At 45.5% G+C, this 17,222-nt stretch overlaps 1 protein-coding gene across 9 annotated transcripts in view; it reads right to left on the bottom strand.

The window, feature by feature from the left end:
- Positions 1 to 2,163: 2,163 nt before the first annotated feature.
- Positions 2,164 to 17,222, bottom strand: part of ADGRB1 (adhesion G protein-coupled receptor B1) — a 256,252-nt gene continuing 241,193 nt past the window's right edge. For 7 of the 9 annotated variants that reach the window (XM_032182289.1, XM_032182292.1, XM_032182294.1 and 4 more), the window contains 4 exons: positions 16,831 to 16,866; positions 15,256 to 15,360; positions 13,566 to 13,619; positions 2,164 to 3,295 (listed from right to left, as the gene is read on the bottom strand). In XM_032182289.1, coding sequence (XP_032038180.1) covers positions 3,098 to 3,295; positions 13,566 to 13,619; positions 15,256 to 15,360; positions 16,831 to 16,866 — 393 coding nt within the window. In that variant the 3' untranslated portion in view covers positions 2,164 to 3,097. The remainder of the gene's footprint in view (positions 3,296 to 13,565; positions 13,620 to 15,255; positions 15,361 to 16,830; positions 16,867 to 17,222) is intronic. The other 2 variants (XM_032182293.1, XM_032182298.1) reach the window with 1 other exon arrangement.

Genomic DNA, 17,222 nt, shown 5'->3' with positions numbered 1-17,222 from the left:
TCTGAGCCATGCTCTTGCTGGTGATGATGGAGGTGGAAGGGATGTCGGGGTGAACCAGGGGCTGGGTTTGCATGAGTTTCTGCAGGGCAGCACCGGCATCACCCAGACCCCATTGGGAACTGTAACCCAGCATCGCTGCCCTCTGCCAGTAATCCTTCCTGGTCTATGGTAATATCAGCCCTTCGTGGCATAGGTTGGGAAACGGGCAGCAAGTCTTGGGGTGGAGATACCCACAGAAAAGCAGGCTGCGATGCATGGAAAAGGGAATTCAAGGTGGTTTGGGGGTGCCAAGAAGCTACAGACTAAAGGCAAAGGATGCACCTGGGGGGCACATTTGGTCCTAGGCTATGGATCTTTTAGGGCAAAGAGCCATTGTGTGTCCAGCAGAGGTGCTTCCCAGCACTGGGGCCTGATGCAAATCATACGTGGGGAGCTTTTAAAAAGCAGACATCGCTAGAGTTTCCACCTCTTTTATTAGAAATAAGACACATTCATTTTGTGCTCTGAAAACTGTACAGAAAAAAAAAAACTGACGAACATTGAGAGGAGGGAAGGAAGGGATGGCGTGGCATGGGGCCGGTAGGGTGAGGAAAAACAGAATTAACCGAAGGAACTGAGCAGAGAAAGTCGAATATCAACAGTTATTAAACAAACATTTATCTCTGTAATTACATAACACCGTTAATGTCCTGCAAGTAGGCCAGAGTGAATGGGTGAATGGGAAAGGTTGGGGAGGAGAGAGCAGGTTCAGGTAGGCAGGGAGGGGAGAAAAAAAAAAAGAAAAAAAAATATTTAAAACACAGTATAAAGATATCTGTTTGCTAAAATTCATTATTTGTAATTATAATAATTACAATATCATACAACCCGGCATCTGAGGGAGGCCTTTGTGCTTTCCTGTTTCATAGAATAATCTGAAATTGGACAATAATATCACAGTTTTTATAAGTAATCATTTTCCTATTATTAACCTGTTTGGATTTTCAAGTTTTTCTTTCCATCCTTCATATTACACACTTAATGGCAAGGTAAATGCCACTGTCCTTAGAGACCAACAACCCAGGTGGCCCAACAGAAAGCTGGCACAGAGATGTTTGCATGTCCAGCAACACCTCTAAGTGGGAGAAGCACAACTGGGGGCAGTGACTGTTTTACCTCTTGGTTTCATAGCTTTTTCCTAAAAATGTTAAAATAATAATAATTAAAAAAAAAAAAAAAGGAAACCCAAACATGCAGTCATAACTCAGACCCTTATCAAGCTTTACTGCTGTCTGGCAGAATCCAGCCACTCACAGACAGAGGTTTGGCACTGCACATCTCCAAAGCTGGGAGAGTTGTCCCAAATGTCAGACACTGTTGGGAATGATTAAAAAAAAATAATAATACATGAAATAAAAGGCTGCATGGAATGCCAGTGGTATATTTTTTAATGATAAAAATATTGCACAACACTTTTTTGGGGTGAAATGTAGATAGCATTTTTTGTAGATCACCTTGACGAATGTCTAATGAAAAAAAAAAAGTGTTATTTTTTTCATGACGAAATAAACAGAGCATTTTATGATGAGGAATGCCCCACGCTCCTGACCACTCCGCCTGTTCCTTCTTGTAGGACCACAAACCTGCCCGCTGGCTCTGGGCAGTGAGGAGGGAGAAGATGAGCCAGCGAGGGGACAAGAACTGAAGCCCAAAATGAAAAAAGCAAAGCAAAACATTGCAAGCGAGAGGCAAGGGGGGCTGTGTATTCCCACCATCCCAAACTTTCCACAGAGCAAGTTGCCTTCCACCTTCAGCAGGTGGCATCCTCACCCCATGCCTGCGCGGTCCTACGGCACGGAAAGGCATTCGAAACGACAAGAGCCAAAGAAAAGAAAGGTCTCGGGTTTCAAGTTCTCTTTTTATTGAAGAAAAGAAAAGAAGAAGGAAAAAAATAGATTATTTTTTTTGTTTGTTTGTTTCCAAGTGGACGTTATTCATGTTGTCAGTTTGTCTCAATGTCCTAAGGCAACATCTCTGTATACCAAATATCTCCAGGTACATCGGTGGATCTGTCTTTCCCTCTTTCTCTCTCTGCCTTCCAGGGAGGGGCAGCTTGGAACAAATCTGAGTCCGAAAGCAAGGAAAAGTAACAGAAAAAAAAAAAAAAAAAAAGGATGAGGCCAAGCAGACCTTCGCAAGGCCTGTGCTGAGTTTATCTATGTAACAGTCAATGAAATGACCTACATTCGTCTTAGTGGTCTCTTTTTCTAACACCTTCAACCCTCTCCCTGGAGATGGGGCGAGCAGGTTTTGGAGGTGGTTCCTTCCTCCGGTGATTGGCCCACTCCTCGGGGCACACAGGAGCTCCACCACGGGGGGGTTGAGAGGAGAAAGCCCCACCTTACCTCTCCACCTGAGCCATGGGTGACATGACTTTCGCCCACCACGTCCCTCCTGGTCCCCGTACGGACCCGCGGCGGAGATGCCAGGTCGTGTGGTGGCACGGAGAAGTGGGGGCGTCTTCTCGGCCACCTGCTGGGCACATCCCGGCTCCTTCTTTCTCAGACAAGCTGCTGAGGGAGAGGTGGGGAGTGAGGACTGGCAAGGGATGCCACAATCCCTCAAGGCTGGGTTCTCCTCCAGGACCTCCAGCCGGACCGCACCGCTGGCGTCACCTCTTGCGCTCCCCAAACAACCTCGATCTTCTTGGCCCTTTGTGGCGGCTGCTGGCTGTCCTTCTGCACCTCCTGGTGGCAAAGCAGGAAGGCTCCCGGTGTGTGGCAGCGGCCCGAAAGCATCCACAGGGCTCTTCCCCAGCAGCTCCTCCCCACCCTCTGCCTCCTCCTCGCTTTCTTCCAGGCTCACTTCTTCTCCAGTCCTACCTGGGAAAGCTCGTGTTGTCCTGAACCTACAGCTACTATACTCTATAAAGTAATATTTCCCCTCTCTGCTGAGAACAATACAAAAGTTACTCCGTCTTACCAAAGGTTTCAAAAGAAACCAAACACTTCTCTCGCTCGGTTCCGATTTAATTTAATCATTTCTTTAAAACGTGGTTTTGTTTGTTTGTTTCGTTTGTTTTCCGGAAAAAAAAAAAGTCCCTTTCTTCCCTTTCCGCTCAGACCTCCGTCTGAAGGTCAATAATGTCTTGTCCCACCAGAGGGATGGTGGCCCCTGTTTTCTCCCACTCTACAGTTTTTAGTTCTAAGGGAGACTGTGCCACAGGTTCGATGTCCTTTTTAACCCATGACGGTGGGGACTGGACTTTCCTGATTCCTTCCCAGGGTCTCTTGTTTGGTGTCTGCTGTTTTTCTTGCTGCGAGAGGAGGAAGGAATAGGAAAGGAGAGAGAGAGAAAAAAAAACACACAAAACACAAGAGAAGGAAGTTAGTGTCTGCTCAATGCTTGCCATTTTTTCACCTTCTTTAGTCTTACATCAAAGTCAATTTTTCCCATAAAACTCCTGATCTGAGATAACATGGGATTTCAATGAGATTTGCACTCAGTGTTTAAATTGACTATTTTCAGGAAGAAAATCTTTTTTTTTTTCTCTCTTTTTTTTTTTTTTTTTCCCATTGCTCTCTAACATAATGCCTAGATGCTTCAGTTTTCAGCTGAGGCTTTTCCCACTCACAACTCCAATGGAAAAGTGAAAATGATTTTAAGAACTTCAGATCTTTTTCCATGTCTACAGGAAATCCCCACGTGAAAATTCAGATTACGATGAGGTCTGTTTGAATGTATATCAGCTGCATCCCATATAGATGGGATGCTCATTATGTGGCCCAGCTATTTACAGGCTATGGAATTGCAGCAAAGCTTGCCAACCACTTTGCCAGTGAACCCACGCTGTTTGATGGGCTGGATTGTCAGCTCTGAGGCTAAAAACATTTACAACAACTCTACACCAAGCCTTCGAGGCTTTATTGTGGACTATTAGCCCACTCCCCTGCCAGCATCCCACCATGGACATCAGCCCAGAGAGTATCTTGTGATGCTTCTGCTGGTATGCACCGAGACTGGGGCTGTAAACTTGGGGAACTCTTCAGTGAGGATTTGAAGGGGAGTCCATGCAAAGATTTTAAATGAGGTGTTCCACTAAGCTTCTGTCCCCCACGAAGAGCGATGCTTTTCACAGTCAATTATCCCCACAAAACACTCCAGCACTTGGTTAAGAAAAGCTTCCCTGCATGTGACAGGAGCACAGAGCCCTTCTGAGCCACCTGCCAAAGGGAAAAAGTGGTAGCTAGCAGAAAGGGTGGGAGGAAAGGCAGTTGCTTGGGGGTGACAAGGAGAGAAGAAGTCTCAGGAGACATGCAAGCAGCTCACATGCAGCCTGGGATGTGCCACAGTTCGATGCTGTCACCAGGATGTATTGATGAGGGGAGATGAGGCCGCACACAGACTGTGGTGTCACAATTGCACAGCAGGATGCAGCAGAGATCACTGCAGCCCCATAGGAAACCTACATGTAAACACCCAACTGCTACAAATCCTTCTGCTTTGGGTTCTGAGTTTGTCCCTAAGCATCTTTAGGCAGCCTGTGATTTATCCCACTCCACGCTGCAGTGACAGTAGAAGAGGCAATGCAACCTCTATCCCAGCGGGGAGGGCTTCCATCCTATCAGCCAACCCACAAATTCTCCTTTTTCAGACTTTCACCCTTCATATAAATGTGTTTGAAGCTGTCCCTGCAGCTGCCTACGGGGAGAAGACTCTGGGTCGTTTGGTGGCCATGGAGTGATGAATGTGGGAACCAGGTAAACCTGGTCCTCTCTTCAATGGGAAGTGAAAGCTTTCTGAAATTGTCTTTGTTTTATTTTAAAGGGAGAAAAAATAACTGTTAAAAAAGGCCTTGTATTGTTCAGAAGAGAGCAAAATGTTTCAGTTTTTGAATTCTGCAGCTGTGGTTTTCATTAAACCCCATGGCACACAGCTGCTCTTATGCCGTGTGTTATTCTTACATTATTCCATGAGGTAGCACGATGCTGATTAACAGCAATAGGATGGAAAAGGTGATACAATTGTTGACTTATTCCATTATCTATCTTGGAACTCATTTAAGAGGCACTGTTAGTAAAACCTGAAACCTTTTCATCTCCGTGTGTGTTTTAATGAGACAAGTTTGAGACTCCCTGAAGTGCAACTTTTACCTATGGTGTTTTTGAGGTCCATTAGTCTGCCATGAAAAGATGTGGTGAGCAGGTACACAAAAAGACAAAAGCACAAACAGAACAAAAACTGAAATGAAGCTGCAAGTTTCCCAAAAGATGAAGAACAAAAAGCTTAGCCAGAACAGCTCTTTCCAATGAAAAATGTTTTGTTTTCTCCCACTACTGTTGTAGTACCCCAAGTTTTCAAAGTTACTGATGTCTACAGCTGTGTTATTTAACAGAGCAGCACAAATGATCGTATGTAATGCTCATAAATAATTCCATCTTTCCTCTCAAATGAAAGCTCTTCTTTGATGGCATTATTTATGGCCACCTTCAGCAGCAGATCCTTCTATTTTCAATCTCTGTTTTGATAGTCCCTCCATCTGCCACACTCTTGACCTTCAAGCTGTGAAGATGCACCCAGACCTGATCATGTTCACTGGGCATGATTGGCAAACCTCGGAGCTGGTCTTGTAATGGGCTGCTTTTGAGCTACGGAGTGAGAGCAGCTGCAAATTCAGATAGGGAACAAAAATTGGAAATAAAGCCAACAGTAAAACAAAACAACAAACCAATTACAAGTTCAGATCCACAACAGTGACCTCTGATAGGATCTGGCACTGAGGGACAAGACCTAAGGGTTGCAATAATAAGTTGATCGTGATAAAAATGGATGTTGGGAATTATTAAGAAAGGATAAGTGGTGGGAATTATTAGGAAGAGAATGAAACTGAAAACATCACTGCGATAGCGCACAACTCCACTCAGCACCTGCATCTTGCCTATGATGTGCTCTCTGTAGGCTTCCTGATAGATCCCAAAAAGGATACGGTGGAAGTGATGAAGGCGCCCACTTCACAGCCACGAACAAAGTTATTGAGCACGTTTACGAGGAAGGATTACACAGACTCAGAATTTTCAGCCTTGAAAAGAGATGGCACATGGTCCTGATAGAGGTCTGTGATGCTTAGTGGCTTGTTGATGGTAGGATCAGATCACTGATGGTGATGACCATCTCTTCCATGACAAGAACTACTACTCTGAGCAAAGAGTGCTGGAGGCACTAAGGGTTGCTTTTTGAAGATGCACTGCCATGTGCCTGCCCTGTTCTTGTTTTCCCAAGCTGCTTTAGACTCTGCTGGGGAGATGAGGCAAGCCCAGACCTGGTCCCTGGGTCAGACCTGGTGAAGTGGTTCCCATTCAGCTTATCAGCAACGGGTTATCTAGTGATGCCCAAGGAGGCTGTTGAGCCTCCTTTCAAGATATTCAAGGCCTGTCTGGATGCCTACCTGGGCAATCTGCTCTAGGGAACCTGCTTTGGCAGGGGGGTTGGACTCATTGATCTCTTAAGATCCCTTCCAACCCGTACAATTCTGTGATTCTGTGTGATTCTGTGATCTCAGAGAGCATGGTCGTGCCCCAGGGACTGAGGATTTAGTGCCCAGTCTCTGCAGAGAACTGAGCAGGTTCGGTGCCATCAGCCGGGCTGGGCTCTGGCATGGAGGCTGGGAAGCAGCAGAAAATCTTCTCCTCTTGGCAATTGCCACCCTGGGAATTGGTAGCAGGCTCCTGGGAACAGTGCCCTTTTTCTTTCCCTCCATACGGAGAAGGTTTTTACTGTGTCCCAGCCACTTGAACAGCATGTAGGAAATGCCACCGGGCTCCCGTGTCAGCCCTGGCACTGCTGCCCAGCCACGCTGTGGGGTCTCAGCGGTCCTCGTGAGCAGGAGGGAAAGCCTCCCAAGCACAGAAAAGAATTCAAAAACTCAAGAGCGGGTTGTGTAATCCGGCTGTAAGAGGCACTGCTGCTGGCCCGGGGCCTGGCGCCTCGGAGACAACCAGGAATGGGCCGAGACGGGAGCTGAAAGGAGCAGAGGCTGCAATGCCAATAACTCAGAGCCTTTACTCCATCTTGACACAGCTCCTGGCTTCTCGGGAGGGAAAAAATATTCCCAGGTTCCTGGCTGGTGCCAGGATGGCGGGGTAGAGGGAGCCCCAGGCTTAAGGCTAGGGTACAACCTGGTGCACAGGGCAGATGGGAGGCCTCCATCGCCCCGGTGGCATTTGGAGAATCCTTTGCTCACCCGCAGCTTTTGTTTCGGCTGCATGTCTTAAAAGCAAGGGAAAGGTTTTGGGGTAGAAGGCATGTCAGAGGAAGAGCCAACATAACCCTACAAAACCCTACAAAAATGATTCAACCCTACAAAAACCCTCCAACTCTAAAAAAACCCTCCAACCCTACAAAAAGCCTTCAATCCTACAAAAACCCCTCAACCCTCCAAAACCCTTTAAACCTACAAAAACCCTTCAACCTTACAAAAATCCTTCACCCCTACAAAATTCCTATAATGCTACTGAAGACAGAGGTTAGGTGAACATCCACCTAGCGCTAGTCCTGGCAGACTGCAATGCTCCAGGGCTCCATGTGGCTATGGAAAGGAGATGGTGGGAGGAGGAACCTCCCTGCCCTGGGATCTTCTGCCCTTTGACTTTGTGCTGCCAAACCTACAACCCCATCTGGCTTCACCTGGATCCAGGTGCAGCTCCTTTGCTTAGGAGCTGTGGCAGTGCTGCATAAATATAGCAAGGGAGACTGCCTGGATTTGTAAGACACAGCTTTCATTTCAACATGTCGGTCAAAACCAACAAAATGTGCGATCTGCTAAGCTCTCTTATATTTTTTTTTTTTTAATTTTATATTTTAATACCCAAACTTAATAGTTACCCTGAATGACCTGAGGAGGAATTCAGTGCTCTCTACAGGGCACTCTGTGGTAACTCCCCTAGAACAGCTACTCCCACACTGTGTTCATCGCCTCCAGTGTCAACTCGAAGGATATTTCATGACCCAAATGGTCTCTCCCCATGACATTGATGACTCCAGGACCAGAATGAAGTTATTCAGAGCATATAGCAGGGAATCTGAAAGATAAATATGGCGCATGCTGTCTAATCCATCTTTGGATCAATGTCGATGAAAAGTGATTAGAAAATGGGAAAGCTGTCTTTTTTTTTTTTTTTTTTTTTTTTATTTTTACAGAATGATAAAAAAGAAAAAAAAAAAAAAGGAGTGTTTTCCTTTCTTTGTTTGAAGCTGCAATTACTTCGTTTTCTCCTACGGAGCTTCAAAGACGATGCTTTCTGTTGCTGTTCATTTTAGAGAAAAGTGAAATAAAAGGAACAGGCTGGCTTAATTTAGAATTTTGTTTTGAAAAAAAAAAAGAAAAAAAGAAAAAAAAGAAATAATATGTGTTTTTAACTCATATAGATGGAAATCAGTTAGAAAACTTGAAATATGCACTTGTTGGAGAAGAAAAATATGTCTTCTGCTTCTGTACCATCTGAAGTTGAGATGGGCTGATCTGGAGGGTTGCTTTGAGCCAATCTAGAGGAACCATGCACAGCTGATGAGAACAGGCATCGAGGAGTTCTTGAAGACCCTTAAAAGCACCACTTTCCATAAACTCATGAACAGCTCCTTGCCTGAAGGTTGTAGAGAAAGCCAGGGGTCCCAACAGCATAAGGAACAAGCTGTTCAAGGTATTCTCACCATTAATCTACCCAGTGAACACACCATCCTTTTCTGCACAATTTTTATGTTCTACTGAGGAGTCTGCTGGTGGACACGGACACAAGGGTGTTCCCAAACTGCCAACAACCATTGATGCCACGAGGTGACCAAGAGCACCCAAAGCGTGATTGATTCCTTACAGAGTCCTTTGCTTGATCTGTCTTGAACCTGTTGGTGGGCACTGAGCGGTTTTGGAGCTGATGATACCGGGTTAGCATCAAAAGACAAGGCAGAAACTGGCTGTCAGCACAGAAGATACTGGGAATAAAATGCCTTTTTGAGAAATTTTGATGCTTGATAGCTGGGACATGGGTTATCAGGTGATCTACAGGAGAAGGTGAACTGCTGAGTGATGGCGTGTGGGACAGTGGGCAGCTGACAGATGGTTTATGGATGAATGAATTAAAGTTTGTCACAGTTTTCATAGCGGAATTTATTGTAGTAATTATTCTACTTTATGTAGCATTCCTCCCTGTAACAGTTACTCTAATTTGTCTTTTAATAGTTGTCAATTACCGAAGCCTTTAAAAAGTGCAGAGAGAATTAAACACATGGCCCAGAGGAGACACCCCACCAGTAAGTGGAGCTTCCCTTGCAGAAGGACACAGGCTCCCAGTTTTCTAATTCCTCAGCAAGAAAAAGCCTGTGTTTGACCACCACTACAACCTCAGACTACACAAAGAGCTTCCCATGGAGAGAAGCTGTATTTTCCCAGAGCTGCTGGCTTCTGAGCCAGTGTGAAGAATCCCAGGTATCCAGACAGCAAGGAGATGAATTGTGTCAAGCAGCAGAGTCTGCCAGGGAGGCACGCAGCCCCGACTAGCAATGAGCTACGGCACTGATCAATAGTCCTTTGTTCTGGCTCCTCTGTTAGATGCCAGAGCAAGAGCTGGTGGGATGGGCACATCCTGCAGGTGTCTGAAGGGGAAAGCGTAGAAAAATCTCTACCCAAGAAGAGGAAAGTGAGTAATCAGGGCAGAAGCGGCATAACAGAAATCAGGGGAAAGTCAGAGAATGGCAGAAAAAAAAAGTTTATTTTCCACTGGGTTTGGAGAGATGGGACTTGAATTTCAGAGCTGAGCTTAGAGCTGAATTAAGGAATGAGTCCAGCACCTTTATGTGAGGTCCAGGACAGGGCTGTAGCCAAAGCAGAAGCCATTCAAGCCATAGGGAGCTGGGCGTAGTGAGCAGCTAATAAGAACAGTCAAAGCAGAGAAATGTGGAGAGCTCTGCACAGCACAGCTTTCGTTGACCTCTGCACAAATAAAGAGCTGCTGTTTGAAACGAATGCAAAGCCAGATGCTGGCAAGGAGAGAGGAATATGTATGTGATTCAAACTTCTCTAATGGAACTGGATTAAAGGGCTCCTGCCGAGGGGGAAGGCAGGAGTGTCACTTCCAATGCTTTCAAAGCTGGTGTTAAGCACAGAAGAAACAAAGCCCTGGCTTACCTTAAAGGCTGCAAAGCCTTCACTTTCATACCATGCAGCTGCAGAGCATGGGGACCCTTCTTGACATCCAGCCCAGGCGCTGGAATCTCTTTAGCAATTAACTCGCAGGGAGGAGAAGCGTTGGAGATGTTTTACCCTGACAATATAGATCTGGGCAGAAAAATCTTTCCCGGGTGGTACAAAGGAGCTTGAAAGAAGCCACCGTCCTGCTTTGATGTGGATGGTTCTTGGCTGAATGAATACAGACCTTGGGAAATATGCATACGTACGGGGAAGTAGGGAAACAATTGAATGCTTGAGACAGGCAAAAGACAGATTTTTAAACTGAGAAACAAACTTGCAGCAAGGTTTCCAGCCATGAGATTATTCTGTTTTGAGCAATCAGGTGGCTAAAGCATGACTCAAGGTGCTGGGAATGACTAGGAGGAACTCTGCTGTCTGACTCAGCACCAACCTAACACTTCAACACGCATCCGTTTGGGCAGCAAAACGTGCCTTAAAGCTGCTACAGAGATACCTGCAGTACTCAGGGCCTGGATGAATTCAGGCTGGCTGAGTCTCAGCCCTGACTGAGGGGAGAGCAGAGGACCCAGCTCGTGGAGCAACCTGTGGGATGCACCCATCCCACCAGCACTCGCTTTGGCATCCAGCAGAGTAGCAAGAAAATAGGATTAATAATCAGGACTACTTTTAAGACTCACTATGGTGTTAAAAATGAAGGCTTGGTGGATCCCAGATGCTGAGAGCACTTTGAATTATTTTAATTACTTAGAATGTGTCGTGTGGGTGGCTGTTTTGTTATTATTATTATTATTTTTTTCTGATGCAAATCCCACTTTGGTTGTCTCCAAGCCTTTGATTCCCTCTGTGTTTCCTGGCTACAAATTAGCTGTCTACAGGACAACTATTCAGACCTCTCAGATGTTTCAACATATTGGTTCTTGGCTCAGGGTCCATACCAGTTCTCGGTTTCATCTGGGATAAACTGAGAGGGGAACAGTGTGCAACTGTCACACACAGGCTGGTCCCAAAGCAGCTGTCTGGATGAGCAAAACAAACCCAGATGTCCCTGAGTCAAATCCCTTTTGGGGGACAGACATAACCTGTCCCAAAGTCCAGCATAACAGGAGCAAAGGAGTCCTGCCAACAACCTTGTACCTTCCCTTTGAATTAGGGCAGATTTTCCCCAAATCCTCCCCATCTTCTTTGTCTCATCTGATCTTGAAGACTGCAAGCGAGACAAAATCTACTGTAACCCATGATAAGGTCATATAGAGGTCTATCAGTGCATTAAAAATTGATTTTTCGACTTGCAGTTGTCAGATCTTGCTGTATGTCAGTCTACTAATACTTTATTTTTGTTATTCGCTAGCACTGAAAAGTTAGATTTGGGTAATATTCTACATCCCTGATTAATTCTTAATGACACAAATGTGTGAGACCCACACCCGTGTGCTGGTCTAGGCTTAAAGTTAGGTAGATGTGTGGTCCTGAATGCTTTGAACAAGGACAATTTTGGGTTGGGCAATTTTAATCAGGGATAGCTGAGCGTGCTTCCAATGGGAGCAATTTTATAGTTGGGGTTCATATTAGAAAGTCCATGGAATATGGAATAAATTGAAAAAATCAAACAGGAAAATCCATGTTTGCTGTTCAGAGAAGGACTTTACTGTGTTACTGTGCTCTGAGGCTCAAAGTCAGCTCAGCATTAGCACTGTGCTTTGGTTTGCAGCAAAATTGACTGCAGCAAACACTGGTGCCACAGTGTTCCCTGGGAGCGCGTTAAATATGGCCTGGCACTACTCCCATTCTCCTAATTGCCTACCTCTGACACACCATCCTGGCAGCACTGCTCACAGTAGGATGATGACAGGCTGTGGGGACACCCCTAATCTCGGTGGGGTGTGGATTGGGCTCCAGACCTCTGCTGACTTGTAGGGCCACGTGTGATGGCTCATGGCAGCACTGCAGGGTGCTTTGCAGCCCATGTGTGCTTCAGCACTTTGCTGGATTAAGGCCTCTGATTACAGCCAAAAAAGCCTCCTTGGTGATTGGAGTAGGCTGTGCAAGCTTTTACCAGGACAGCTTTTTTAGCTCCTGCCTGGCCCTGGAGCAGGATGCTCCAATGGTGTAAGGCTGTTCCTCTTGGAGCTGTACCTGGCACCAGGGCTGGTGTTGCCCAACATCACCCAGAAGAGCAGAGCCTTCTGCATCCCTTTTTGCCTTCTCACTGTAGGAAACAGATCTTCCACCCCTGTGGCCTCCATGCAAGGGAGAAGAGAGGTGTAAGCAAAGGATTCCCTGGCTGCTGGGTGAGGGGAAAGCAGAATTCTTCCCCAAGCCTGCCTCTATGTCTGTAGGATGAGAGACAAGCCCAGAGGAACAAGTCAAGGCTGTCTTTGATAGGGCTTGGGTCATTCTCAGCTCAGTAATGCCCTTCAGAAACGGATCTTGTAAAGGAGAAAAGCCAAACAGCTCAAACATGCAGGAACCCCTGACGATGTTTCCAGCTCTGCCAGTAACTGCTCTGGGATGGTGGGTAAAGGGCAGTCTTCTTTACCTTTGAAGTGTACACTGCAGTAACACTTATCCAAAGTTTAAACATGTCAGAGTACTTGGAGAGGAAGAGTATATGTGCCGGTACAAACCTTCAGATCTTTGCTGAAAAATCATGTTTTACAACTTAAGCTAGAGAAATCCTCAACAGTAAATATGCATGATGGCTGAGTTTTCAATCCCCCTTCCTAAAGAGATAGATTTGTTGTTCCTTGTTCTCCCATTCCTCTGTTTATTCTAATTTAACAATGTAACAATTAATCTGAAATGAACTATGTATCTAGCATGATGGGATGATCAGTTTTGGCCAGAAAGTACTAACATTTAAATCAAAATAAAAACAAAAAACAAAACAACACAAACCAAACCCTAAACAGGGTCAGCACCATTCCTAGGAATTCGCAAAGGAAGTCTTTCTTCTATGTAGACATTTAGTTCAAGTCTCAGCGGCAGCTTTCTGACCTTGGAGTTGAAGGAGGAGAGATGAATTGCAAGAAGATTAGGAAAAGCATCGTGTCTGGGAAAGGGCTTAGGACAACGGGACATGCTGCCAGGAGAGGCTGGGAAACCGCCAGGGTTGGAGAGAGGCTTGGTGGCTTGACTTTGTGGTTGCTTATTTAAAAGTGGAATCAAAGATACAGGAATGCAGGCAGATGGACTAGACCCAGTAAAGATCCCTTCTGCTCTACGCATGAAAGAGTGCAAGGGTATTCCAGGAGCCTTCTGACCTTGTTCATGCCTACAAGGCAAGGAGTTTCCTACTGGTGAAGGGATGTGTTTGGAGTCATGCGTTAGGAAAAGGTTTGGGACTGGTCTACAATGCTCTTCAATACAAAATGAAAGCCAGACTTACGCTAGCGTTAGTTTTATCACTTCCACCAGAAGAAATACTCCATCGTTTTATAACCTAAACACGCATAAAAGAGAAACATTTCTTTTGTCGTTACTTTAATCCCTGATAACCCCGGTTTGCCTTCTCAGGGCAAGCTGAAGATGGGACCTGATTTCCAGTGTGGTCCCCCGCAGCAAATGGCAGAAAAAGGGGTGAAGAAATATATTTCTTTTCCTTTGTAACACCTTGGATGTTACTAAATCCATACCTACTACTTACTTGCCCATACTGCAAGCTCCCCCTCCCAGATAACATCCAAGGGAAATTCACAACTTGAAAAAGGCTCAGTCAATATGCAGAGGCCACCTTCACAGCTTCTTTCCAGCAGTTCAAAGCCCTTTGATGCTGACTCTGGCAACTTTAATTCTAGATAGATTTAGATATATCTCTGAAATGCCCAAAACATCTCAATCTATAAAACTCTCCTGCAAACATACCATAGATTAGCTTTTACATGGTACTTAGGCATTTCTGATTCTTACAGCTGTGGCATACCTAAATAAAAAAAAAAAAAAAAAAGCTCAGAGCTGAAACTCAGTGAAATGCGTTGGGATTTTAGGCCAACACAGGCTTCTTTGATCTGAGCCTCTCCGCTAGATTCGGTATTCCACTTATTCTGTAACACTGGGCAGCCCATAATGACACCTTGCCACGCTCAATAAAAATAGGATTTGCTGGGACCACGTCTGCAGAGCTCGGCGCAGCTATGTTGTGAGTTCTGAATTCAGACCAAAGGCTCTGCAGTGCTCTGCTTCCACAAAGAATCAAACTAAATCTCTTTCTCAGCCACCCTCCGCACTCTGGTTTTGTCTCTAAGCCTGTCCCGTCCAAATAAGCCCCACCAGCACCTCCTTGACCATTCTGCAGGTGACTGTGCTTCCTGGATCTGACTTTGCTTTCCTGAACAGCTATGCGCGTCACTGCCTCCTTGGCCCCTGCAGGGACATAAAATTCTGTTCCATAATTATCTTAAAGGAGGCTACAGCGAGGTGGGGATCGAGCTCTTCTCCCAAGCACCAAGTGATAAGATGAGGGGAAATCGCCTCGAGTTGTATCAGGGAAGGTTTAGGTAGGATAATAGGAGAAATGTCTTTGCTGAAAATGTTGTGCAGCATTGGAACAGGCTGCCCAGGGAAGTAGTGGAGTCACCATCCCTGGAGGTCTTCAGGAAAGGTGTAGATGTAGAACTCAGTAGCATTGTTTAGTGGTGGACATCAGCACTAGGGTAAAGGTTGGACTAGATGATCTTAGAGGTCTTTTCCAACCTGAATGGTCCTATGATTCCTGCTACCCCTGCATTTTGCCCTTTCCTCTTTCCACCTCAATTTCTCCAAGGCTGTTCTTGTTTCCAGTTCCTAGCTGTGAGTGGAGGCATGTGGCAAAGGACAGACACAAACATGGGGAGCAGACAAAGACAAGGAAACACAGACCCCATATGTGAATGGACACAAGGACAGACTTTCTCCACCTGGGTTGCTGCCTACTCTGCTGTGGCTCTCTGAGTACTGTGTAGAGCATGTGTCATTGTTGCAATGTGCACGAACATAAGCTCAAGGTAAGGCATTGAGTGAGGGCTCCCAAACTTTCCTGTGCTCCTGCTGGCACTAGATGGCTCCAGGAGGTGATGGTGCTGGGTATGTATGTGACTAACCTTGCTGTCCGTTGTTGGAGACTCCTTCTCCTTCTCTGCGTGCTGGAGTTTTCTGTTCAGGTCTTGGAACATGTCTTGGTGACGTTTTCTTGTGTGCATGATTTTCTGAAGGAAACACAAGGGCCACACGTCAGCAAATCTTATCCAGCTGTACAAAACCATAATTTCTTCCCCCCAAAGTTACATGTATTATTAAAACCTAAATCTGTCTCCCTGTAGGTGAAATCTGTCCTGCCTAAAAAAGCTTCAAACTTCACTGAGGACTCCGTGTAATGCTGCCTTTAATTTCAGGATAAGATGGGACAATTTTTGACCTTATGGTTGCCCCAAACCTGCGCCTGCCAACTGGCTATGCTGCAAAATTTGTGCTTGACTGGCACTGGTCTACCAGCTTGATCAAGGAAGTTTTGCTGACCTTTCTTAACTGATCACTGATGCCATGCCCCCACTCTGTTCAGAGCATGCCTCCTTGGCAAATATATTCAGAGCTTATCTGAATGTGTAGGATTTAGGCCAAAGAAGTTATAACAGAAACTGCTTTGCAATTTGCTTTTTCATTGTATTTTCATCGTTCTGCATCTCACTTCTACCTTCAACTGCTCTGAAGGAGACGTAGGACCAAGTTTTAGAAGGGTTTTCCTTTGCATGTAAGAGCACAGTGAAGGTTGTTTGCTTGTGCTTTGTCAAGTGCTCAATAATTGGTGGCTTATGTGGTTTGTGACCAACATGAAGAATCAGCTCAGATGTACTCACTGTGCCTCAGTTTCACACCAAACTCACAGCCCTGGGCTCTGAAGTGGTTCCAACATTAGAGGCAACTCCTCATGGTCCCTTAATGTAGCTTATTTTGGAATAAGACAGCAGCTTTGAAGGGAAAGCATGGCTCTGCAGTCACAGATGCCATGATCTGACTTAGGAGGTGTTCAACAGCTCCCAGTAGCCACAAGACCCTTTGTGGAGCACTGGCTCTTTCAAAGCTTTCCACTTTGTGCCTCAGATATGAGGTCAGACACGTCCCTATGTACAATACAGATACTTGTTCCTCCCAGGCAGATTCTGTGAGGTTCATTAATAGGTGTGAAAGACCAGGTTTGATGAGGTGTTGTGACAATGCGAACACATTACCTGCCTTTCTGTTAAGCAGCAGAGCTTTGGCACAAAAGACAAGGCATTTTAGGTCACTAAGCAAAAGATGTACTTGTGCTTCCCAAACGGGAACGTGGCACAGCCACCTGTAGGACCTTATCAGCTTTCCACAAGCAGTTTGTTCACGGAAGAGAAGCTACAGGCCTTGTGCACCCTGACACAGGATCTTGATTTACAAATGTTTACACAGAAGCATCTGCTCCATAATTTAAGCATGAACCAATATAAATCACCCTTTGGTTTAGCTGCACAGGGTAAGCCTTACTAGGCAGCCAGCACAGCTCTTTCAACCCACCATTTTCAACCCCCTGAAGCAACTCTTTGGCAAAGTCTGTACTTCTGCAAAGATGCCAGGCAAAAAAAAAAAAAAGGCATTTCTCTTTCTTACACTACCCATCAAGGAACACACTCAGAAAAGGATGTACTCACCTCAAAATCTAGCTCTGCATACCGGGATTTCCGTCTCTGGGGATTCAAAAGAAAAAGAGAGGTGTGCGATGGTTAGTAAGGGATTGATAATGCTGGGCACAGACTGAACCACACAGTAGATAAAACAGAGAGGTTCTTTCTCTTTTTCCTTTTTCCACCACATATGTTTCTCTGTCTGTTCCTGATGTGAAGTGCCATTAGAGGGATCCCTCACAAAACCACAGAGCCCCAAGGAGGGCTGAGCATAGATTTTTGGCTAATTCAAGCCTCTGAATTAGGTAATTGCAGGTGATTCATAGAATGGGAAGCAAACAGAGATGCTCAGCCATCTGATCTAGTAGAGCTTTTGACCATCAGTCAGTAGAGACTGAAATTTGGGCAGCAGTGGCCAA

This window comes from Aythya fuligula, chromosome 2 (genome assembly GCF_009819795.1).
Source record: "Aythya fuligula isolate bAytFul2 chromosome 2, bAytFul2.pri, whole genome shotgun sequence".
Lineage (NCBI taxonomy): Eukaryota > Metazoa > Chordata > Aves > Anseriformes > Anatidae > Aythya > Aythya fuligula.
Note: the sequence above shows the minus strand (reverse complement) of the source record. Positions and strands in the feature narration are given on the sequence as shown.